This window comes from Heterodontus francisci, unplaced genomic scaffold (genome assembly GCF_036365525.1).
Source record: "Heterodontus francisci isolate sHetFra1 unplaced genomic scaffold, sHetFra1.hap1 HAP1_SCAFFOLD_410, whole genome shotgun sequence".
NCBI lineage: Eukaryota > Metazoa > Chordata > Chondrichthyes > Heterodontiformes > Heterodontidae > Heterodontus > Heterodontus francisci.
Window position 1 is genome coordinate 172,245 of NW_027140485.1, and position 24,750 is coordinate 196,994.

A 24,750-nucleotide genomic window follows, 5' to 3' on the forward strand; every position below is an offset into this window, starting at 1 on the left:
CTAGGCTGTAATGAGGTTTGGAGCTGAGTGATCCTGGCAGAACTCAAACTGAGCATCAGTGAGTAGATTTTGCTGTGTAAGTACTGCTTGACAGCAGTATCAATGATACCTTCCATCACTTTACTAATGATTAAGAGTAGACCGATGGGGTGGTAATTCACCGCATTGAATCTGTCCTGCTCTTTTGTGGACAGGACATACCCGGGCAATTTTCCACATTGTCGGGTAGATGCCAGTGTTGTAGCTGTACTGGAACAGCTTGGTTAGGGGCGTGGCAAGTTCTGAAGCACAAGACTTCAGTACTACAGCCGGGATATTGTCAGGGTCCAGAGCCTTTGCTGTATCCAGTGCCTTCAGCCGAATCGAATTGGCTGAAGACTGGCATCTGCGATGCTGGAGACCTCAGCAACAGGCTGAGATGGAACCATAGAACCATAGAAAAATTATGGCACAGAGGGAGGCCATTCAGCCCATCGTGTCTGTGCCAGCCGAAAAAACTACCCGCCCAATCTAATCCCACCTTCCAACACTTGGTCCATAGCCTTGCAGGTTACAGCACTTCAGGTGCACGTCCAGGTACCTTTTAAAAGAATTGAGGGTTTCTGCCTCCACCACCCCTCTTGGCAGTGAATTCCAGACACCCACTACCATCTGAATGAAAGGTCTTTCCTTATGTCCCCTCTAATCCTTCTACCAATCATCTTACATCTGTGCCCCCTGGTAATTGACCTCTCCGCTAGGGGAAACAGGTCCTTCCTGTCTACTCTAGCTAGGCCCCTCAATTAATGCACCCCTTAGCCTCCTCTGTTCTAAGGAAAACAACCCTAGCCGATCCAATCCTTCCTCATAGCTGCAACTTTCAAGCCCGGGCAACATTCTTGTAAATCTCCTCTGTACTCTCTCCAGAGCAATTATGTCCTTCCTATAATGCGGTGACCAGAACTGTACGCAATACTCCAGCTGTGGCCTAACCAGGGTTTTATACAGTTCCAGCATTACATCCTTGCTTTTGTACTCTATACCTCGGCTAATAAAGGAAAGTATTCCATATGCCTTCTTCACCACTCTATCCACCCATCCTGCCACCTTCAGGTGCCTGTGGACATGCATTCCAAGGTCTCTCACTTCTTCTACCCCTCTCAATATCCTCCCGTTTATTGTGTATTCTCTCGCTTTGTTTGCCCTCCCCAAATGCATTACCTCACACATTTCTGGATTGAATTCCATTGGCCACTTTCCTGCCCACTCAACCAAACCATTGATATCATTCTGGAGTCGACAGCTATCCTCTTCACTATCAACTACACGGCCAATTTTTGTGTCATCAGCATATTTCCCAATCATGCCTCCCACATTTAAGTCCAATTCGTTAATATATATCACAATCAGCAAGGGACGCAACACTGAGCCCGGTGGAACACCACTAAAACTGCTTTCCATTCGCAAAAACATCCATTGACTACTACCCTTTGTTTCCTGTCACTGAGCCAATTTTGGATCCAACCTACCACATTCCCCTGTATCCCATGGACTTTCATTTTACTGACCAGTCTGCCATGTGGGACCTTGTCAAATGCCTTACCAAAATCCACGTAGACCTCATCCACTGCACTATCCTCATCAATCAAAGAACAAGAACAAAGAATAGTACAGCACTGGAACAGGCCATTCGGCCCTCCAAGCCTGCACCGATCATGATGCCTGTCTAAACTAAAACCTTCTGCACTTCTGGGGTCCGTATCCCTCTATTCCCATCCTATTCATGTATTTGTCAAGATGCCTCTTAAGCGTCGCTATCGTGCCTGCTTTCACCACCTCCCCCGGCAGCAAGTTCCAGGCACTCACCGCTCTCTGTGTAAAAAACTTGCCTCGCACATCCCCTCTAAACTTTGCACCTTGCACCTGAAATCTATGTCCCCTAGTAACTGACTCGTCCACCCTGGGAAAAAGCTTCTGACTATCCACTCTGTTCATGCCACTCATAACTTTGTAAACCTCTATCAGGTCGCCCCTCCACCTCCGTCGTTCCAGGGAAAACAATCCGGGTTTATCCAACCTCTCCTCATAGCTAATACCCTCCAGACCAGGCAACATCCTGGTAAACCTCTTTTGTACCCTCTCCAAAGCCTCCACGTCCTTCTGGTAGTGTGGCGACCAGAATTGTATGCAATATTCCAAGTGTGGCCTAACTGAGGTTCTGTACAGCTGCAGCATGACTTGCCAATTTTTATACTCTATGCCCCGACCGATGAAGGCAAGCATGCCGTATGCCTTCTTGACTACCTTATCCACCTGCGTTGCCACTTTCAGTGATCTGTGGACCTGTACGCCCAGATCTCTCTGCCTGTCAATACTCCTAAGAGTTCTGCCATTTACTGTATACCTCCCACCTGCATTAGACCTTCCAAAATGCATTACCTCACATTTGTCCGGATTAAACTCCATCTGCCATTTCTCCGCCCAAGTCTCCAACCGATCTATATCCTGCTGTATCCTCTGACAATCCTCATCACTATCCGCAACTCCACCAACCTTTGTGTCGTCCGCAAACTTACTAATCAGACCAGCTACATTTTCCTCCAAATCATTTATATATACTACAAAGAGCAAAGGTCCCAGCACTGATCCCTGCGGAACATCAGTATTCACAGCACTCCATTCAGAAAAGCACCCTTCCACTGCTACCCTCTGTCTTCTATGACCGAGCCAGTTCTGTATCCATCTTGCCAGCTCACCTCTGATCCCGTGTGACTTCACCTTTTGTATCAGTCTGCCATGAGGGACCTTGTCAAAGGCTTTACTGAAGTCCATGTAGACAACACCCACTGCCCTTCCTTCATCAATCATCTTCGTCACTTCCTCAAAAAACTCGATCAAGTTAGTGAGACATGACCTCCCCTTCACAAAACCATGCTGCCTCTCACTAATAAGTCCATTTGTTTCCAAATGGGAGTAAGTCCTGTCTTGAAGAATCCACTCCAATAATTTCCCTACCACTGACGTAAGACTCACCGGCCTATAATTTCCTGGATTATCCTTGCCACCCTTCTTAAACAAAGGAACAACATTGGCTATTCTCCAGTCCTCTGGGACCTCGCCTGTAGCCAATGAGGATACAAAGATTTCTGTCAAGGCCCCAGCAATTTCCTCCCTTGCCTCCCTCAGTATTCTGGGGTAGATCCCATCAGCCCTGGGGACTTAGCTACCTTAATGTTTTTCAAGACACCCAACACCTCCTCCTCATCATCCACCAAGTCCTTCTCTTGGGTGAATACTGATGCAAAGTACTCATTTAGTACCTCGTCCATTTCCCCTGACTCCACGCATAGATTCCCTCCTCTGTCCTTGAGTGGGCCAACCCTTTCCCTGGCTACCCTCTTGCTCTTTATATATGTATAAAAAGCCTTGGGATTCTCCATAATACTATTTGCCAATGACTTTTCATGACCCCTTTTGGCCCTCCTGACTCCTTGCTTAAGTTCCTTCCTACTTTCTTTATATTCCTCAAGGGCTTTGTCCGTTCCCGGCCTTCTAACCCTTACGAATGCTTCCTTTTTCTTTTTGACTAGGCTCACCATATCCCTCGTTATCCAAGGTTCCCGAAACTTGCCAAACTTATCCTTCATCCTCACAGGAACATGCTGGTCCTGGATTCTAGTCAACTGACGTTTGAAATCCTCCTTGTTACTTCCTCAAAAAACTCAATCAGGTTCGTAAGACATGACTTTCCCTTAACAAATCTATGCTGGCTATCCCTGATTAATCCGTGCCTTTCCAAGTGGTAGTTTATCCTGTCCCTTAGAATTGATTCTAATAATTTACCCACCACTGAGGTCAGACTGACTGGCCTATAGTTATTTGGCCTACCCTCGCACCCTTTTTAAACAATGGTACAACGTTCGCAGACCTCCAATCGTGTGGTACCTCGCCTGTATCTATTGAGGATTTGAAGATGATCCTCAGAGCATCTGTTATTTTCTCCCTGGCTTCCTTTAACAACCTGGGATGCAATCCATTCGGCCCTGCTGATTTATCCACTTTCAAGGATGTCAGAACCTCTGGTACTTCCTCTCTCATTATACTTATCGTATCTTGGCCATGTGAGCAGCATGGAAGATGGCAGGATCCCCAAAGACACATTGTACAGCGAGCTCGCCACTGGTATCAGACCCACCGGCCGTCCATGTCTCCGCTTTAAAGACGTCTGCAAACGCGCCATGAAATCCTGTGACATTGATCACAAGTCGTGGGAGTCAGTTGCCAGCGTTCGCCAGAGCTGGCGGGCAGCCATAAAGACAGGGCTAAAATGTGGCAAGTCGAAGAGACTTAGTAGTTGGCAGGAAAAAAGACAGAGGCGCAAGGGGAGAGCCAACTGTGCAACAGCCCCGACAAACAAATTTCTCTGCAGCACCTGTGGAAGAGCCTGTCACTCTCGAATTGGCCTTTATAGCCACTCCAGGCGCTGCTTCACAAACCACTGACCACCTCCAGGTGCGTATCCATTGTCTCTCGAGATAAGGAGGCCCAAAAGAATTTCACACTCCCTCCTTCTCTTTAACTACAATGTCTGCATCAACCCTCTCCTTTGTGAAGACAGAGACAAAAAAGATTGGTTGCCTGATTTGATGGTAAGAAAGAGTGAGGGATATGCCATGCCTTGAAGTTACAGCTTGTGATGTTATGCGGTCCTGCCACTGATGGCCTGTAGTGCTTCATGGATGTCCAGTTTTGAGCAGCTAAATTTGTTTGTAATCAATCCCATTTAGCATGGTGGTAGTGCCACACAACAGGTTGGAGGGTGTTCTCTGGATGAAGACAGAACTTTGTCTCCACAAGTAATAAAGACAGAAAGTGCTGGAAATATTCACCAGGTCTGGTAGCATCTGCAGAGCCAGAAACAGACTCAATGTTTCAGGACTGTGACCTTTGATCAGAACTGGCAAAGGTTAGAAATGTGATAGGCTTTGAGCAAGTGAAAAGGGGACAGGGGCAAGAAGAACAAAAGGGAAAGTGCGTGATAGGGCAGAGGGCAGAAGAGATTAAATGACAAAGAGGTCACGGAACAAAGGCAAAGGGAATGCTCATAGTTGTATGAAAAGACAAAGCAGTTGTCCAGAGAGACAACTGTCCAAAAGCAGAAACCTGAAAAACAAGTTTAAGACAGACCCATGGTTAAAAAATAAAAAAAAATTAAAAAAAATGGCAGTCATGCTCTGAAATTGTTGAACTCAGTGTTGAGTCCAGAAGGCTATACAGTGCCTAATTGGAAGATGAGGTGCTGTTCCCTGCCGCCTGCCACAGAATCGTGGCGGAGCAAAATTTCGACCGTCCCGCATGTGACGTTCGCGTTTGCGCCACCACGATTATGTGGCAGGCGGCCGGGATGGCATTGGCGATGCCGTTAATGGCATCACCTGATGTTGAATCAGGTGCTGGCGCCATCTTTAAAAGGCTGCCAGCCCTGTATTTACTCTCCTTGCTTTTGTTATGACCAGGTGCAAAAGGTGTCTTGGGCTCTGTTACTGTCTTCACCTGCTCTTATTGTAACAGGGTTTAATTTTAAATACATTGTGTTTTGACCTTCCCCTTTTTGAATCCTTGTTCACAACTTTCCAATTATAAGGCAAAGAAATGAGCACATTCTGTGGTTTAAAGAAGATAGATGAAATTTTATTAAAACTTAAACTCTAATACGGTTCACACCTACGGATTTACGACGCATCCACGCTAGCATGCACACGTGATACATAGATGCAAATAGGGACAGAAAAGAGCAGAAGTAAAGATAAGTAGAACAGTCTGAGGCAATATCTTGTTACTGTTTCTCGAGCTCGCTGTAGTCCTTGATTGAAGATATGGTCTTGCTTTTCATTGGGGCCCAGTAGTCGCCTTAAACCTTGTTCACGCAGGAGACTGTTCTCTCTTTGAGCTTACGTGTCTTCACAAGATTCAGTTCCGTGGGAAAGAGATGGAGGCAGGCAGACAGGAGAGAATATGTTCTCAGTCCATGAGCACATGGCATTTTTTTCAAAATCCTTTGCTGGAAGTTCAAATTCTCTGCAACAGCCAGTTAGTCATGTGACTAAAACTGGTCTGACCACTTCTGTGTATTGGGGAAGCAACTGCTGGATCCCCATTGTTTCAATGCCATCTGTTACTACGCAAAAATGTCTTTCCAGTCAGGGGCTTGCACTTTTAAGTTTTAATGTTCATGTGGCAAAATAATGGGTGCCTCAGTTTTGGTACGTGGGGGGTTTGCCTGACACCTTGTGTAGCAGTTTAGTGCAGCAACGCTTTGTTGATTTGCCAGAATTTTGCATCATTCATACCATGCCAGATGTAAGAGCAAGGGTGGCCCCACAGTTCAGTGATTCTCCTGCAGGCAGAAAGGGAAAGGTGGCAGGTCCTCTTCCCAAGCGATGGCAAGAACTGGTCCTCTTGCCTGACCAAGAAAGCCTGGACGGAGCACGCAGAGGAGGTTAGAATTAGAATTAGAACATTACAGCGCAGTACAGGCCCTTCGGCCCTCGATGTTGCGCCGATCATCTGACCTACACTATTCCATTTTCATCCATATGTCTATCAAATGACCACTTAAATGCCCTTAAAGTTGGCGAGTCTACTACTGTTGCAGGCAGGGCGTTCCACGCCCCTACTACTCTCTGCGTAAAGAAACTACCTCTAACATCTGTCCTATATCTATCACCCCTCAACTTAAAGCTATGTCCCCTCGTGTTTGCCATCATCATCCGAGGAAAAAGACTCTCACTATCCACCCTATCTAACCCTCTGATTATCTTGTATATCTCTATTAAGTCACCTCTCCTCCTCCTTCTCTCTAACGAAAACAACCCCAAGTCCCTCAGCCTTTCCTCGTAAGACCTTCCCTCCATACCAGGCAACATCCTAGTAAATCTCCTCTGCACCCTTTCCAAAGCTTCCACATCCTTCCTATAATGCGGTTAGTAGCTGTGGGGTCACCCGTTGTAACTGGGCCCAGTGTAGGAAGTGGGTCAATGACCTCCTACGTTCAGCCAAGGTAAGTTGCGCAGTTCCACATAGCTTGCTGTGCTCTGCTTGCCCACAAGTGTAAAGGCACACGTTTGACACAACCACTCCAATGATAGGAAGGTCATAACGTAATGATAGCAGCTGTATGACTGCCTAAGTGAGACCAGTCTCCCTCACTTCTATCTTAGCCCAGTTTAGACCCATGACAGATAGAGTCAATATAAGTGAAATGACATCCCCAGGTGCAGAAGAGGGGCCCATGTTAGCACTGACGTGATGTAGAGACGTTTGGAACTTAATTGTAACTGCATCCTTGATCTTTCAGGAGAAGAGGGCCCACAACAGCAGGGAGGTGTTCAGGACCAGTGGCAGGGTGCCCGACCTGAGGTGTCTGTCTCAGGCCAAAGAGGTGGTGCTCAAGTTAGCCAGGAGCCAAGGAGGGCGTGCCATATTGGACACTGAGCTCGGGATCCCAGTTGAAGAGAGTAATTATTGACAATCACGGAATGAATCAAAATTACATTTTATAGAGACATGGCCAAGCCATCTCAAGCGCCGCTGGCTCGGTAGGGTGTATATGCTGGGGATGTTGGCCACCTCGAGGACTTCTGTGTTGGAGATACGGTCCTGCCACCTGATGCCAAGGATTCTCTGGAGGCAGCGAAGATGGAATGAATTGAGACGTCGCTCTTGGCTGACATACGTTGTCCAGGCCTCGCTGCTGTCGAGCAAGGTACTGAGGACACAGGCTTGATACACTCGGACTTTTGTGTTCCGTGTCAGTGCGCCATTTTCCCACACTCTCTTGGCCAGTCTGGACATAGCAGTGGAAGCCTTTCCCACGCGCTTGTTGATTTCTGCATCGAGAGACAGGTTACTGGTGATATTTGAGCCCAGGTAGGTGAACTCTTGAACCACTTCCAGAGCGTGGTCGCCGATATTGAAGGATGGAGCATTTCTGATGTCCTGTCCCATGATGTTCGTTTTCTTGAGGCTGATGGTTAGGCCAAATTCATTGCAGGCAGCCACAATCCTGTCGATGAGTCTCTGCAGACACTCTTCAGTGTGAGATGTTAATGCAGCATCGTCAGCAAACAGGAGTTCCCTGATGAGGACTTTCCGTACTTTGGTCTTCGCTCTTAGATGGGCAAGGTTGAACAACCTGCCATCTGATCTTGTGTGGAGGAAAATTCCTTCTTCTGAAGACTTGAACGCATGTGAGAGCAGCAGGGAGAAGATGATCCCAAACAGTGTAGGTGCGAGAACACAGCCCTGTTTCACACCACTCAGGATAGGAAAGGGGTCTGATGAGGCGCCGCTATGCTGAATTGTGCCTTTCATATTGTCATGGAATGAGGTGATGATACTTAGTAGCTTTGTTGGACATGCGATCTTTGCTAGTAGTCTGAAGAGACCACGTCTGCTGACGAGGTCAAAGGCTTTGGTGATCACTGGAGATCAATGAAAGCAACGTAGAGGGGCATCTGTTGTTCGCGGCATTTCTCCTGTAGCTGGCGAGGGGAGAACAGCATGTCAATGGTGGATCTCTCTGCTCGAAAGCCACACTGTGCCTCAGGGTAGACACGCTCAGCCAGCTTCTGGAGCCTGTTTAAAGTGACTCGAGCGAAGACTTTCCCCACTATACCTGAGCAGGGAGATTCCACGGTAGTTGTTGCAGTCATCGCAGTCACTTTTGATCTTATAGAGGATGATGATATTGGCATTGCGCATGTCCTGTGGTACTGCTCCCTCATCCCAGCACAGGCAAAGCAGTTTGTAGAGTGCTGAAAGTATAGCAGGCTTGGCACTCTTGATTATTTCAGGGGTAATGCCATCCTTCCCAGGGGCTTTTCCGCTGGCTAGAGAATCAATGGCATCACTGAGTTCCGATTTTGTTGGCTGTACGTCCAGCTCATCCATGACTGGCAGAGACTGGGCTGCATTGAGGGCGGTCTCAGTGACAACATTTTCCCTGGAGTACAGTTCTAGGTAGTGCTCCACCCAGCGGTCCATTTGCTTGCGTTGGTCAGTGATTGTGTCCCCTGATTTAGACTTGAGGGGGGCGATCTGCCTGATGGTTGGCCCAAAAGCTCTCTTAATGCCATCATACATTCCTCTGATGTTTCCGGGGTTGGAGGCCAGCTGAATATGACTGCATAGGTGTTGTCAGTAGTCATTTGCGCAGCGCCTGGCTGTTCTTTGTGCAGTGCTTCTGGCTGCTTTAAGTACTACGGATGTGAACTCGCTGGGGGCATTCTTGTAGTTCAACAGTGCAATGCGCTTAGCGGCGATGACAGGTTCCAGCTCTTCAAAGTGAGATTGAAACCAGTCTGCATTCTGCTTCACACATTTGCCATAGGTGGTCATTGCTGAGTCATAGATGGCGCCTCTGATGTGGGCCCACATGGTCTCTGCATCCCCTGTGGGAGTGTTTTGAAGGGCTTTTTCGAGTTAATTTAGAAACTTACGTAACAGCTGTGGATAAGAAATTCTGCTAGTGTTGATGCGCGGGCGGCCCTTCTGCTTGGAGTGGTGCAGCTTCTTTGGCTTGAGTCTAATCTTGCTGCACACCAGGGAGTGGTCGGTGTCACATTCCGCACTGTGGAAGCTGCGTGTGATTTGAACGCTGTTTAAAGAGGCTTGCCTTGTGACGATGAGGTCCAGCTGGTGCCAACGAAGTGATCTTGGGTGTCTCCAAGAAACCTGGTGACAGGGTTTAGTATGAAAGAACGACCACTGACATCATTAACATGCCAATATGCATGATGTTTAATTGCATGAATAATGTCACATGGGTAATAGCTGAGTTTGTTGCTGCCATTCATGCTGGAGAGACAGATATTATGGAAGCAGAGGACTTGAGACTACGTGCACGATGGTGAGTTTTGTTAGCAAACATATTTATTGAAATGCATGCATTGTGGAAATGCGCAATTATCAGTCTCTGCCTTGCCTCCCTTGCGCACTGCTCACTGTTCTCTGATTTCCCATGCATGCTTGTCCTTGTGTGCCCTCTGTATCTTAGTCAGAAGATGTCTCAAGCTCCCGTACTACTTCATCTTGCAAGGCCTCCCCCCCTGACCTCCCCTCTCTGACCTCCAAAACCCATTGGTTGCAAATCATCATTCAGCAGTGCGCAGAGGTGTATGATGGCCTCTCTGGACATCCACAGTCTTCTCTGGCATTGGCGCTCAAACATCTGCCACCTGTCTGCCCAATTTGCTAGCTTATCAATGTCATGTTGTAGTGGGTTCAGATCATCTTCACTGTTTGCCACACCTCCTAGTTTGGTGTTACCAGCAAATTTTGAAATTCTACTCTGTATTCCAAGATCCAACTCATTTATATATCGCAAAAAAAAAAAGCAGTCCCAGCACTGACCCTTGGAGAACACCACTGTCCACCATCCTCCAGTCTGAAAAACTATCATTTACCATACTCGCTGTTTTCTGTCCTTGAGCCAATTTTTTAATCCAATTGAACACTGAACTTCTTATTCCATGAGCCTCAGTTTTGTTCACCAGCCTGTTATGTGGTACTTTATCAAATGTTTTCTTAAAAGCCATATAGACAACATCCGCTGATGTTAAATTAACTGGTCTGTGGTTGCTAGGACTGTCCTTACACCCTTTCTTGAATAAGGGCGTCACATTTGCCTCTCTCCAATCCACTGGCATCTCCCCCATATCCAGGGAAGATTGCAAGATTATGGCAAACCTTCCTCTATCTCCACCCCCACTTCCTTTAGCACGCGGGGATGCAAGCCATTCAGGTGACCTATTTACCCTCGGCAAAGTCAGCTTTTACAGTACCTCCCCGCTCTCAATTTTTACCCTATTCATTGCCTCTATTCTCTCTGCTTCTACTGATATTTTGTCTTAGTAAACCTCTTCCTTAGTAAACACTGATACAAAGAACTCATTCAGAATATTGGCCTTTCCCTGCACCTCGAAGCGTATATTACCCTCTTTGTCCCTAATAGGTCCCACTCTATCTCTTACTATCTGCTTACTACTTACATAGAAACATAGAAAATAGGAGCAGGAGTAGGCCAATCGGCCCTTCGAGCCTGCTCCGCCATTCATTATGATTTGGCTGATCATCCAACTCAGTTACCTGTTCCCGCTTTCCCCCCATATCCTTTGATCCCTTTCACCCCAAGAGCTATATCTAACTCCTTCTTGAAAACATACAATGTTTTGGCCTCAACTGCTTTCTGTGATAGCGAAATCCACAGACTCACCACTCTCTGGGTGAAGAAATATCTCCTCATCTCAGTCCTGAAAGGTTTACTCCGTATCCTTAGACTATGACCCCTGGTCCTGGACTCCCCCACTATCGGGAACATCCTTCCTGCATCCACCCTGTCAAGTCCTGTTCGAATTTTATAGGTTTCTATGAGATCCCCCCTCACTCTTCTGAACTCCAGCGAATATAATCCTAACCGACTCAATCTCTCCTCATACGTCAGTCCCACCATCCCAGGAATCAGTCTGGTAAACCTTCGCTGCACTCCCTCTATAGCAAGAACATCCTTCCTCAGATAGGAGACCAAAACACCCAGGTCTCGTTTCATGTTCCCCTCTCTTAGTTTATAGCTGTTCAGATAATAATCTGCCTTCCTGTTTTTGCTACCAAAGTGGATAACCTCACATTTATCCACACTATACTGCATCTGCCATGCATTTGCCCACTCACTCAACTTGTCCAAATCACCCTGAAGCCTCTCTGCATCCTCCTCACAACTCACCCTCCCACCCAGTTTTGTGTCATCTGCAAATTTGGAGATATTACATTTAGTTCCCTCATCTAAATCATTAATATATATTGTGAATAGCTGGGATCCTAGCACCGATCCCTGCGGTACCCCACTAGTCACTGCCTGCCATTCGGAAAAAGACCCATTTATTCCTCTTCTTTGTTTCCTGTCTGCCAACCAATTTTCTATCCATTGCAATACACTACCCCCAATCCCATGCGCTTTAATTTTACACACTAATCTCTTATGTTGGACTTTGTCGAAAGCCTTCTGAAAGTCCAAATAAACCACATCCACAGGCTCCCCCTCATCAACTCTACTGTTACATCCTCGAAGAATTCTCGTAGATTTGTCAAGCATGATTTCCCTTTCATAAATCCATGCTGACTCTGTCCGATTCTACCACTGTTCTCCAAGGGCTCTGCTGTAAAATCTTTGATAATGGACTCAAGAATTTTCCCCACTACCGTCGTCAGGCTGACTGGTCTATAATTCCCTGCTTTCTCTCGACCTCCCTTTTTAAATAGTGGGGTTACATTAGCTACCCTCCAATCTGTAGGAACTGTTCCAGAGTCTATAGAAGCTTGGAAGATGACCACCAATGCATCCACTATTTCTAGGGCCACTTCCTTAAGTACTCTGCGATGCATACCATCAGGCCCTGGGAATTTATCGGCCTTCAAACCCATCAATTTCCCCAACACCATTTCACTACTAATACTGATTTCCTTCAGTTCCTCTCTCTCACTAAACCCTGTGTTCCCCAACATTTCTGGTATGTTATTTGTGTCCTCCTTTGTGAAGACAGAACCAAAGTATGCATTTAGTTGATCAGCCATTTCTTTGTTCCCCATAATAAATTCTCCTGTTTCTGACTGTAAGGGACCTACATTTGTCTTTACCAATCTTTTTCTCTTCACATGCCTATAGAAACTTTTACAGTCAGTTTTTATGTTCCCCGCAAGCTTGCTCTCGTACTCTATTTTCCCCTTCTTAATCAAGCCCTTGGTCCTCATGCTGGTAGACGATTTCTGGGTTCTCTTTTATGTTGACTGCCATTCTATTCTCATATTCTCTCTTTGCCAGTCTAATTTTTCTCTTCACCTCCCTCAACTTGTTGTATATGGCCTAGTCCTCACTTGAAGAATTCACCTGACCTGTATCATACACCTTTTTTTTGTTTCATCATAATCACTATTGCCTTCATCATCCAAGGAGCCCTGTTTTTGGTTCTCCAACCTTTCGCTCTGGTTTGAATGTACCTAACCTGTACCTGAAGCATCTCTTCCTTAAAGATAACCCATTGTTCCGATACAACTCTTCTTGTCAGTCTTTGGTTCCATTTTACCCTGGCAGGATCCCTTCTCATTGTGTTGAAATTAGCACTCTTCCAATCTACCTTACTCTGTTCCTTGCTTTTCTGCGTTACTAGTCTAAACCTTATGATACAATGATCACTCTGATCCAAGTGCTCCCCGACAGACACTTGGTCCACTTGGCTCACTTCATTCCCAGCATCAGATCCAGAAATGCCTCCTTTCTAGTTGGGCTGAGAACATACTGATCAAGGAAGTTCTCCTGAACATATTTCAGAATTTCCACCCCCTCCTTACCCTTTACTCTAACATTATCCCAATCAATATTTGGGTAATTAAAGTCCCCCAATATCACCACTCTATAGTTCTTGCACATCTCTACGATTTCTTTGCAGATTTTCTCCTCTGTCTCTCTCCATCACTACTTGGAGGTCTATGGAATACCACCAGTAGTGTGACCATACCTGTTTTGCTTCTAAACTCTAACCAAATGGATTCTGTCCTTGCTCCTCTCAAGGACATCCTCCCTTTCCAACACAATATCTTCCCTCATCAGTATTGCCACCCCATCTCCCTTTATTCCTTCTCTATCTTTTCTGAACACGTTATATCCTTTTAGATTAAGCGCCCGGTCCTCACCATTTTTAAGCCATGTTTCCGTTATTGCCACTACATCATATTCCCACACTGCTATTTGTCCTTGCAGCTCACCAACCTTATTCACCACACTTTGTGTGCTTGCATACATGCATTATAATCCTGTCTTTGCATTCCTCGTAGTCCTTCTTAGTCCGCTCCTATTTAATATGGAACCACTCTTTTCACTAGTCTGTCCAACACTTTCACATTCTGCACCTTATTCCTTGCCCATGTTTGACCTGATGCCATGAGACCTCATGGGGTCCAAAATCAATGCTGAGGTTCCCAGGGCCACCAGGATAGGGCGTACCTAGGGATGATGGTGGCGGAGTTTGGGAAATTGGCTGAACGGTATGCTTCTGTGAGTATGATTGTGCCGGTATGGACACGAATGGCCTCCTTCTGTGCTGTAATGACTCTATGATATCAGGTTGTTGTTAGATTAGTTTGTGGGACAGCTCTCCCACTGCTGACCCCAGTCCTCAGATGTTAGTAAGGAGGACGTCACAGGTCAACTGGGCTGGCTGTGTCGTCACTGTGTCCTGATTCAATGTCTAGGTCAAAGCTGGGTGAGCTGTCCAGTTTCATTTTTCTTATTCTATGTAGCGGTTTGAACAATTGAGTGACTTGCTTGGCCACTTCAGAGAGCAGTTAAGTGTGACCCACATTGATAAATAAACCTTTGCAAGTGAGACGTATACCTGTATAAAAACACTCTGGGGAAGAAATTAAACATTATTTTGTCTGATATTGGAACGAAAAAAGTGAAGGGCAGATGGACAAATTTGAGATGGTGTGCTCCCATGCCTAATCTCCCCTGAAAATGCGCCAATTGTCAAATTGAAAACCAGTGACATTTGTATGTGTTGGGTGCTCACCTGAGCATGTGTTTGGTGCCCAACATTTGCAAATTGGGGTCCCAATGCTGCATTTGGGACCCCGATTGAAATTGGTGTACTGGCGAGCTATCACAAAGAAAGGTGCTGCCTCTCTTCATATTTAGCATTAAAATAAGCAAAGAAAGTGCCAATAAGCACAAGAAACAGACTCAGGGAACTGTGAAGGAAAGTTATAAATGTGAGGGAAACACAGCAAGTATATTAAAAATACTCAAAACACTCAGGAGGATCTCATTCCAATTCCCTGCTCATACCTGCTTTCAGCATCAAAGACTCCCTCTGGTAATAGGTATAGTGCTTCCTTCCTTCTGACCTCAATTACCTGTAATCAAGATTAACAGGAAGGCAATCAATAATAGAGCAACTGACAGGGGAGATCGAATCATGAGTTTCACTAATAGAGAGGGATCGAAACAGAGCGAGGGACAGAGATAGATCACTCTCTCTGGACACCCCCCTGTCTATTGCCCAGATAATCGTACCTGTTGGATATTCTGGCAGAAGGCAGGCAGGGTGGTAAGTTGGCTGATGAGGTTCAGGTAGGCAGAGGAGAGGGCATGAATCGCACAGCGTGTCCACACAGGCAGACTGTCCTCATTGGTCAAAGAAAGTTCCTATTAAATAAAGAGATTTTACTGTCCCTTGCAGTCCTACACTGAAGAGAGAAGATAAGGTCAGTGATTGACTTTAAACCCAATGTGTGACAAAGTAGGGGGATGAGATGTTCATGCATAAGATGGATAAGATACAGGGGTAAGGGTGGGTGCAAAGTCTGGGGTTTATGAATAAACAGTGTTTGAAGCAAAAATGAGACTTAATAAAAGACAATGGATAAATAAAGAGGGAATAATATGGAATGTAACTATAACAGCTTAAGAAATAGGAGCAGGAAGAGGCCATTTGGCCCTTTCAGCTTGCTCCTCCATTCAAGAATATCTATCTCAACACCACCTTCCTGCACTATCCCCATATCCCTAATTCCTTTAGTACCCAAAAATCTATCGACCTCTGTCCTGAATATATAAGAACATAATTATGGGGGAAAAAGCAAAATTAGGAAGGGTAAGAGTGACTTTGAAAGGAGACTGGCAGTGAATAGAAAGCAGAGTAAAAAAGGATTTTTATGAACATTAAAAAGGTCACAGGATAGTCAAACAGCCAGCCAAGAAATGAATGGACTTTGAAGGTGAGGCCAACTTCAAAATATGAAAATTAAATTCTGACACCTCTGCCCATTGTCTGCTGGCATCCATGACCAGCGGCCCCCAACACATCCCCTCCCCGCCCCATGCCCTTCACCCCCAGCCTGGTGCACTTGGCCCTCCACTGTCTGCTGCCTCCCACAATGTAGCCCTTGCATTCCTGACATACTTTGAGAAAATCACAGAGTCCTTGTTATTACTTAAATGGACCAGCCTCATATTATCTGCTGAGCTTAACCATGCATGGTTGCTCCATATAGCTGGATTTGCACCACTTTTAGTCTGGCCTAAAAATTATCAGTGCTTCTTTTCCATACTTTTGATGCAATGAATGAAGTGAAGCGCCCCTCATCTAATTGGTCAGAAACTGAGCTAAATGCTCACCTTTTTTCATTTAGAAGCTAAAGGAAGCTCCATGCGCTATGGACATCTTCAAGTGTACCAGGGTTTATGGCCTATTCGTGTTTTGCAGATTTGTAGTATATTTTTGATACAGACTTCACTGAAAAATTTCTGTTGGTATTTAACACCTTTTTTCAATTCATTTGGAGGAGGAGAATTTATTTTTCTTTGACTGCTGCCCACTTGCTGTATTTCATGGTTCAACAGGTACATATTTAGATGGCAATGCAAGTGAACTGACAGTCACTGCAGCCAGATTGCCTGCACCCACTATGATGTAACCAACTATGTATGTGCACTGACAATGTCTGAAAGGAACTGACTGTTCGCAGGCTCTAGGTCAGCATGGAGCCAGCTCCAGATATGTGCCACCCACTGAAAGGACATCTGCCACCTACACCAAAGGGCAGCACTGCCAGTTTTATACGCTGCATGAGAGAACTGCAGACTTTGAACTGTTTGCTATTGAGTGAATGAGGCCATTGATAAATGCAGTGGGATGGAGGACGGGCAGAGTCCAATTGAATCCTGAGTTATGGAGAAAAGTCAGAGCAGTAGCCATCAACCACCATGTAAGCAGAGCACCTGCAGAGAAGCATCAAAATGCTTTTAGTGGGAGGCCACGTGAGGGTGACTTCCTTAGAATTGCACAGTGGTAGGTATGATAAATTGAACGGAGATATCCAAGATGAGGATTCAGCAAGTGTTAAAGAGAAGAACACATACCTGGAGGGCTAATACCACCCGAATAAGATCTACAACCACCTCCTCATTGGCCAGCTCCACGCTGATGAGAGCAAGCATGGCATATAGTGCATCGTAGTGGATGTGAGAATTATTCTCCTGTTTACAGCTCATATAGATGTATCTGTACAATGTCTGTGAGTGCTGCAAAAAAGATGTCAACTTTCATCAAAATGGACAGTTATTCACCACACAGTGTAGAATTTCCACTGAGATTCTTCTGATCTCCCCTGCTGATCATCAGAAGATCAATGGAAACCCTCGAAAAGTGGCTAAGCAACCCAGAGATCAGAGGATACCCTGCAACAAATTCTGCTATCTTTTTTTTTATCCTTTCCTGTCATAAAGGAGATAACAGGGAGATACTGAGGAGACACGCTGGGGAGCAGTGGAATGTTAAGTTCCAGAAAACTTGTAGTGGAAAGATGATGCTGGAGCCTGTCTTTACTCAGTTTCACATTTACTGTACAGAGAGAAAAGGATCACATACAAGTAGCTCCTCACCCAAAACCTCCACCAGTTTCAGTAAGTGTCTCCTTATAATTGCTCAAGAAAGACCCCAAATAACACTCTCCACCTGCATATAATTAAACTGTTGATTTAGCAATAGCATGGGATATGGAGGGGACACACTGAGAAACAGTGGGATATGGAGGGGATACACTGAGAAACAGTGGGATATGGAGGGGATACACTGGGGAACAGTGGGGTATGGAAAGGACACACTGGAGATCAGTGGGATATGGAGGGGACACACCGGGGAACAGGAGGATATGGAGGAGACACCCTGGGGAACAGTGGGATATGGAGGGGATACACTGGGGAATAGGGGGATATAGAGGGGACACACTGGAGATCAGTGGGATATGGAGGGGACACACTGGGGAATAGGGGGATATGGAGGGGACACACTGGGGAGCGGTTAGATATGGAGGGGCACACTGGGGATCAGTGGGATATGGAGGGGACACACTGGGGAGCAGTGAGATATGGAGGGGAAACACTGGCAAGCAGTGGGATATGGAAAGGACATACTGGGGAACAGTGAGATATGGAGGGGACACCCTGGGGAACAGTGGGATATGGAGGGGACACACTAGGGAACAGTGGGATATGGAGGGGACACACTGGGGAGCAGTTAGATATGGGGGGCACACTGGGGATCAGTGGGATATGGAGGGGACACACTGGAGAGCAGTGTGATATGGAGGGGACACTGGGGAGCAACAGGATATGGATGGGACACACGGGGGAACAGTGGGATATGGAGGGGACACTGGAGAGCAGTGTGATATGGAGGGTACATACTGGGGAGCAGTAGGATATGGAGGGGAAACACTGGGGAGCAGATGGATATGGAGGGGACACACTGGGGATCAGTAGGATATGGAGGGGACACACTGGGGAGCAGTGAGATATGGAGGGGAAACACTGGCAAGCAGTGGGATATGGAAAGGACATACTGGGGAACAGTGAGATATGGAGGGGACACACTGAGGAGCAGTAGAATATGGAAGGGAGCAGTGCAATATGGAGGGGACACAGTGGGGAGCAATGAGATATGGAGGGGGCACACTAGGGAGCAATGGGATGTGGAGGATACACAGTGGGGAGCAGTGGGATAAGGAGGGGACACACTGGGAGCAGTAGGATAAGGAGGGGACACATTGGGGAGCAGTGGGATAGGAGAGGACACACTGGGAGCAATAGGATATGGAGAGGACACAGTGGAGAGTGGTGGGATATGGAGGGGACACCCTGAGGGGCAGAGGGATATGGAGGGGTCACCCTGGGGAGTAGTGGGATATGGAGGGGACACACTGGGGAGCAGTGGGATATGGAGGGGACACCCTGGGGAGCAGTGGGATATGGAGGGGACACAGTGGCCAAAGCAAATCAGCCCACCTGTCCCCTAGATTTTCATTAAAAGGGTGCAGTTTTCAACACTTCATTAGTGGTTTTCATGCACGTGCCCTGAAGCAAATGCATGAGTCTAATTATTTTGAAACTTTTTTCCTGTTATCTAAAGATAGGCCACAGGCCTGACATTCCAGCAAAAGTGCCAAGATAAGCCAATTAATGACTTCTGTTCCTGACCTTTCCAGAATGTCAGGGGACGGATTACTGTGGAGGCTAACAGCCCCAGGGGACAGGGCTGTTTTAAAGCCCACTCTTCCAGGTAATTGTTTGGTATGCCTGCTCTCTCAGCGTGTGAGCCCGTGGTCCCCCTCCATGACAAGGATGTCGAAACTCTTAGTCCCAATGCTCCCCCAATCGTGCCGTTTCTGATGGGGGAGAAATGTTTGGATGGTGTTTCGCTGGAGATGTATGGGGAAGGCTGGGACTCTGTGCATCCAAGTCTTGGCCTAATCTTGGCCCTTTTGCAGGACCTACATTAGGAACACAATGCATGGGATGTGGAGTTTCAGATCTCCACTCTAGTTCTGAAAGTCAATAAAACTCAGGCAGAAGATAGAGAGGACTCACCTTCTTCATAAAGAGCGTATCCTGCCGTGAGCACTTGTCCACCTTTAGCATCAGGACGGAGATATCTGAAACAATACTGAGGAGGAACAGAAAAAAACATTATCAGCCTGAGAATGCTCAGACACTCTCACACATACACATGAAATGACACAGACACAAACACCCAGATACAGACACAGAGTTACATACAGACACAGCACGCACAAATACAGGTACACTCAGAGAGACATGCACAGACACATGCAGATACATAAATAGAAAGACACAGATTTTTATTTATTCATTCATGGGATGTAGGCATCGCTGGCTAGGCCAGCATTTATTGACCATCCCTAATTGCCCTTGAGGAGATGGTGGTGAGCTGCCTTCTTGAACCGCTGCAGTCCATGTTGGGTAGGTACACCAACAGTGCTGTTAGGAAGGGAGTTCCAGGATTTTGACCGAGCGAATGTGAAGGAATGGCGATATAGTTCCAAGTCAGGATGGTGTGTGACTTGGAGGGGAACTTGCAGGTGGTGGTGTTCCCATGCATCTGCTGCCCGTATTCTTTTAGGTGGGAGAGTTTGCAGGTTAGGAAGGTGCAGTCGAAGGAGCCTTGGTGCGTTGCTGCAGAGCATCTTGTAGATGGTACACACTGCCGCCACCGTGCGTCGGTGGTGAAGGGAGTGAATGTTTGTAGATGGGGTGCCAATCAAGTGGGCTGCTTTGTCCTGGATGGTGTCAAGTTTCTGAATGGTGTTGGAGCTGCACCCATCCAGGCAAGTAGAGTATTCCATCACACTCCTGACGTGTGCCTTTTAGATAGTGGACAAGCTTTGGGGAGTCAGGAGATGAGTTACTTGCCGCAGGAATCCGAGCCTCTGACCTGTTCTTGTAGCCACGGTATTTATATGGCTACTCCAGTTCAGTTTCTGGTCAATGGTAACCACCAGGATGTTGATAGTGGGGGATTCAGCGACCGTAATGTCATTGAATGTCAAGGGGAGATGGTTAGATTCTCTCTTATTTGAGATGGTCATTGCCTGTCACTTGTGTGGCACGAATGTTACTTGTCACTTATCAGCCCAAGCCTGAATATTGTCCATGACTTTCTGCATCTCTGCACGGACTGCTTCAGTATCTGAGGAGTCACAAATGGTGCTGAACATTGTGCAATCATCAACAAACATCCCCACTTCTGACCTTATGATTGAAGGAAGGTCATTGATGAAGCAGCTGAAGATGATTTGCCCAGGACACTACCCTGAGGAACTCCTGCAGTAATGTCCTGGAGTTGAGATGATTGACCTCCAACAACCACAACCATCTTCCTTTGTGCTCGGTATGACTCCAACCAGCAGCGAGTTTTCCCCTGATTCCCACTGAATCCAGTTTTGCTAGGGCTCCTTGATGCCATACTCGGTCAAATGCTGCCTTGATGTCAAGGGCAGTCACTCTCACCTCACCTCTTGAGTTCAGCTCTTTTGTCCATGTTTGAACCAAGGCTGTAATGAGGTCAGAAGCTCAGTGACCCTGGTGGAACCCAAACTGAGCATCACTGAGCAGGTTATTGTTAAGCAAGTGCTGCTTGATAGCACTGTTAACAACACCTTCCATCATTTAACTGATGATCGAAAGTAGACTGATGGAGTGGTAATTGGCCGGGTTGGACTTGTCCTGCTTTTTGCGTACAGGTCAGACCTGAACAATTTTCCACATTGCCAGGTAGATGCCAGTGTTGTAGTTAGACTAGAACAGCTTGGCTCGGGGTGCAGCTCGTTCTGGAGCACAGGTCTTCAGTACTATTGCTGGAATGTTGTCAGGGCCCACAGCCTTTGCAGTATCCAGTGCCTTCAGTCGTTTCTTGATATCACACGGAGTGAATCGAATTGGCTGAAGACTGGCATCTGTGATGCTGGGGACTTCAGGAGGAGGCCGAAATGGATCATCAACTCGGCATTTCTGGCTGAAGATTATTGCAAATGCTTCAGCCTTATCTTTTGCACTGATGTGCTGGGCACTCCCATCATTGAGGATCAGGATATTTGTGGAGCCACCTCCTCCAGTTAGTTGTTTAATTGTCCACCACCATTCACGACTGGATGTGGCAGGACTGCAGAGCTTAGATCTGATCCATTGGTTGTGAGATTGCTTAGCTCTGTCTATCGCATGCTGCTTACGCTGTTTGGCACACAAGTAGTCCTGGGTTGGAGCTTCACCAGGTTGGCACCTCATTTTGAGGTATGTCTGGTGCTGCTCCTGGCATGCCCTTCTGCATTCTTCATTGAACCAGGATTGATCCCTCAGCTTGATGGTAATGGTAGAGTGAAGGATATGCCGGGCCATGAGGTTACAGATTGTGGTTGAGTACAATTCTGCTGCTGTTGATGGCCCACAGATGTCCATTTTTGAGTTGCTAGATCTATCCCATTCAGCACGGTGGTAGTGCCACACAGCTCGATGGAGGGTATCCTCAATGTGAAGACAGCACTTTTTCTCCACAAAGACTGTGCGATGGTCACTCCTACCAATACTGTCATGGACAGATACATCTGCGGCAGGCAGATAAGTGAGGATGGGGTCAAGTATATTTTTCTCTTTTGTTGGTTTCCTCACTACCTGATGCAGATCCAGTCTAGCAGCTATGTCCTTTAGGATTCGGCCAGCAGTGTTGTTGTGGGGCCATTCTCGGTAATGGACATTGAAGTCCCCCACCCAGAGTACATTCAGTACCTTGCCACCCACAGTGCTTCCTCCAAGCGGTGTTCAACATGGAGGAGTACTGATTCATCAGCTGATGGGGGGAAGGCGGTAGGTGGTAATCAGCAGGAGATTTCCTTGCCCGTGTTTGGCCATGAGACTTCACGGATATTAAGGACTCCCAGGGCAACTCCTTCCCGACTGTATACGACTGTGCCGCCACCTCTGCTGGGTCTGTCCTACTGGTGGGACACGACATACCCGGGGATGGTGATGGTGGTGTCCAGGACATTGTCTGTCAAGTATGATTTAGTGAGTATGACTATGTCAGGCTGTTGCTTGACTAGTCTGTGGGACAGCTCTCCCAACTTTGGCACAAGCCCCCAGATGTTAGTAAGGAGGACTTTGCAGGGCTGACAGGGCTGGGTTTGCCGTTGTTGTTTCCAGTGCCGAGGTCGATGCCAGGTGGCCAGTCTGGTTTTGCTCCTTATCGACTTTGTAGTGGTTTGATACAACTGAGTGGCTTGCTAGGCCATTTCAGAGGGCATTTAAGAATCAACCACATTGCTGTGGGTCTGGAGTCACATGCAGGCTACACCAGGTAAAGACAACAGATTTCCTTTCCTAAAGGACATTGGTAAACCAGATGGGTCTTTACAACAACTGACACTGGTTTCATGGCCATCACTAGACTAGCTTTTAATTCCAGATTTATTAATTGAATTCAAATTCTACCTTCTACTGTGGTAGGATTCAAACCCATGTCCCCGGAGCAATACCCTGGGTGTCTGGGTTATTAGTCCAGTTACAATACCACTATGCCACTGCCTCCCCAAATCAACACTGATAATGAGACAGTGATGAACGGTTGTTTTTCGGACTGGAGGGAGGTATATAGTGGGGTTCTCCAGGGGTTGGTGTTAGGACCCCTGCTTTTCTTGATCTAATTAATACCCAATTAAGGGCCTCATCCCTCGCTGGAATTAGCCCAGAGGTGGGCGGGCCTGTCGCTGCATGGGCATCACGGCAAACAAACCCATGCGGGATGGGTGGTCCCTCATTAAAAGGGACGTAGTGCCTGAAAGAGGGACCCGGCATCAGGAAGGTGGGGAGGGGCCTCCACCCTCGATGCCGACCCCCCTACATCTCCATCTCCCGCAACCCCCATCCCGCGAAACCCCTCCCGCTGAGACCAAGTTAGGACTAGAGTGATGTATATCCCAGAAGGGGCCAGTAAGTGGAGGGAAGGGCAGGAAATGCCACAGGGAAATACAAACATTGGCTGAATGTGCAAGACAAGGGACAGGATATCAGACCTGTAGATTGGCAGAAGGAAGTGAAAATGTGGAAAGCCAGAAAATGTAGAGTAAGTTCAAACAGTGGGCCTGAAGATAATCATAGTCCAAGGAAAAGGTCACGAACTTGTGAAAGGAAGTCTGGTTGTCCGAGGGACAGTAGCAGTAATCCAGAAAGGGATAGGAATTCGAGTAGGGGACGTGGCTTCACAAGAGCAAGGACCAGAGAACAGGCAAGGAGCGCAACTAGAAGTCGGAGCCCTTACGTTAGAGAAGCTCTAGAGGTTAATAACAAGTTAGATGGTGAGTTGGTAAATGATACAGAACAAAAATAGCTTGACAGTTGGAGAGAGTTTGGCATATACACAGAAGTGCCAGAAAGAGGACAACCAACATTGTCCCATCGATGAATCTGTACAAAGTACTCCCCGATGGTATGTATAAAGATAAAGCCAGACTTGTAGCTCGGGAATTTGAGGAACAACTAGGTGACCAAGAAGTTGGAGTGGATTCCCCAACAGCAGGAAAAGCAAGTTTGAGGATTTTCCTAGCCCTTTCAGCAACACACTCATGGGAATGTAAGTCCATTGACATCAAAGTTGCATTTTTGCAAGGGGAGATATTTCAAAGGGAAATATTTTTAAAGCCAAAAGAAGCTGGAGATATAGAAGGGTAATAATGGAAGATAAACAAGCGTGTGTATGGGCTAAACGATGCATCCAGGGTGTGGTATTTTTCAGTTAGGACTGTCCTACTAAAAGCTGGTTGTATTCAGCTGTATACAGGGCTGTGTTCTCGCACCTACACTGTTTGGGATCTTCTCCTCCCTGCTGCTCTCACATGCGTTCAAGTCTTCAGAAAAAGGAATTTTCCTTCACACAAGATCAGATGGCAGGTTGTTCAACCTTGCCCGTCTAAGAACGAAGACCAAAGTACGGAAAGTCCTCATCAGGGAACTCTTTGTTGATGATGCTGCAACAACATCCCACACTGAACAGTGTCTGCAGAGACTCATTGATAGAATTGCGGCTGCCTGCAACAAATTTGGCCTAGCCATCAGCCTCAAGAAAACAAACATCATGGGACAGGATGTCAGAAATGTTCCATCCATCAATATCGGCGACAACGCTCTGGAAGTGGTTCAAGAGTTCATCTATCTAGGCTCAAGTATCACCAGTAACCTGTCTCTAGATGCAGAAATCAACAAGCGCATGGGAAAGGCGTCCACTGCTATGTCCAGACTGGCCAAGAGAGTGTGGGAAAATGGCGCACTGACACGGAACACAAAAGTCTGGGTGTATCAGGCCTGTGTCCTCA

General features: G+C 46.8%; 1 protein-coding gene across 1 annotated transcript in view; it reads right to left on the reverse strand.

Moving 5' to 3' along the window:
* Positions 1 to 24,750, reverse strand: part of LOC137359987 (protein EFR3 homolog B-like) — a 257,272-nt gene that overhangs the window by 76,058 nt on the left and 156,464 nt on the right. The window contains exons 14-17 of the mRNA XM_068025582.1: positions 19,460 to 19,535; positions 16,955 to 17,116; positions 15,107 to 15,238; positions 14,879 to 14,946 (exon numbers count right to left, since the gene is read on the reverse strand). Of these exons, the coding sequence (XP_067881683.1) occupies positions 14,879 to 14,946; positions 15,107 to 15,238; positions 16,955 to 17,116; positions 19,460 to 19,535 (438 nt within the window). The remainder of the gene's footprint in view (positions 1 to 14,878; positions 14,947 to 15,106; positions 15,239 to 16,954; positions 17,117 to 19,459; positions 19,536 to 24,750) is intronic.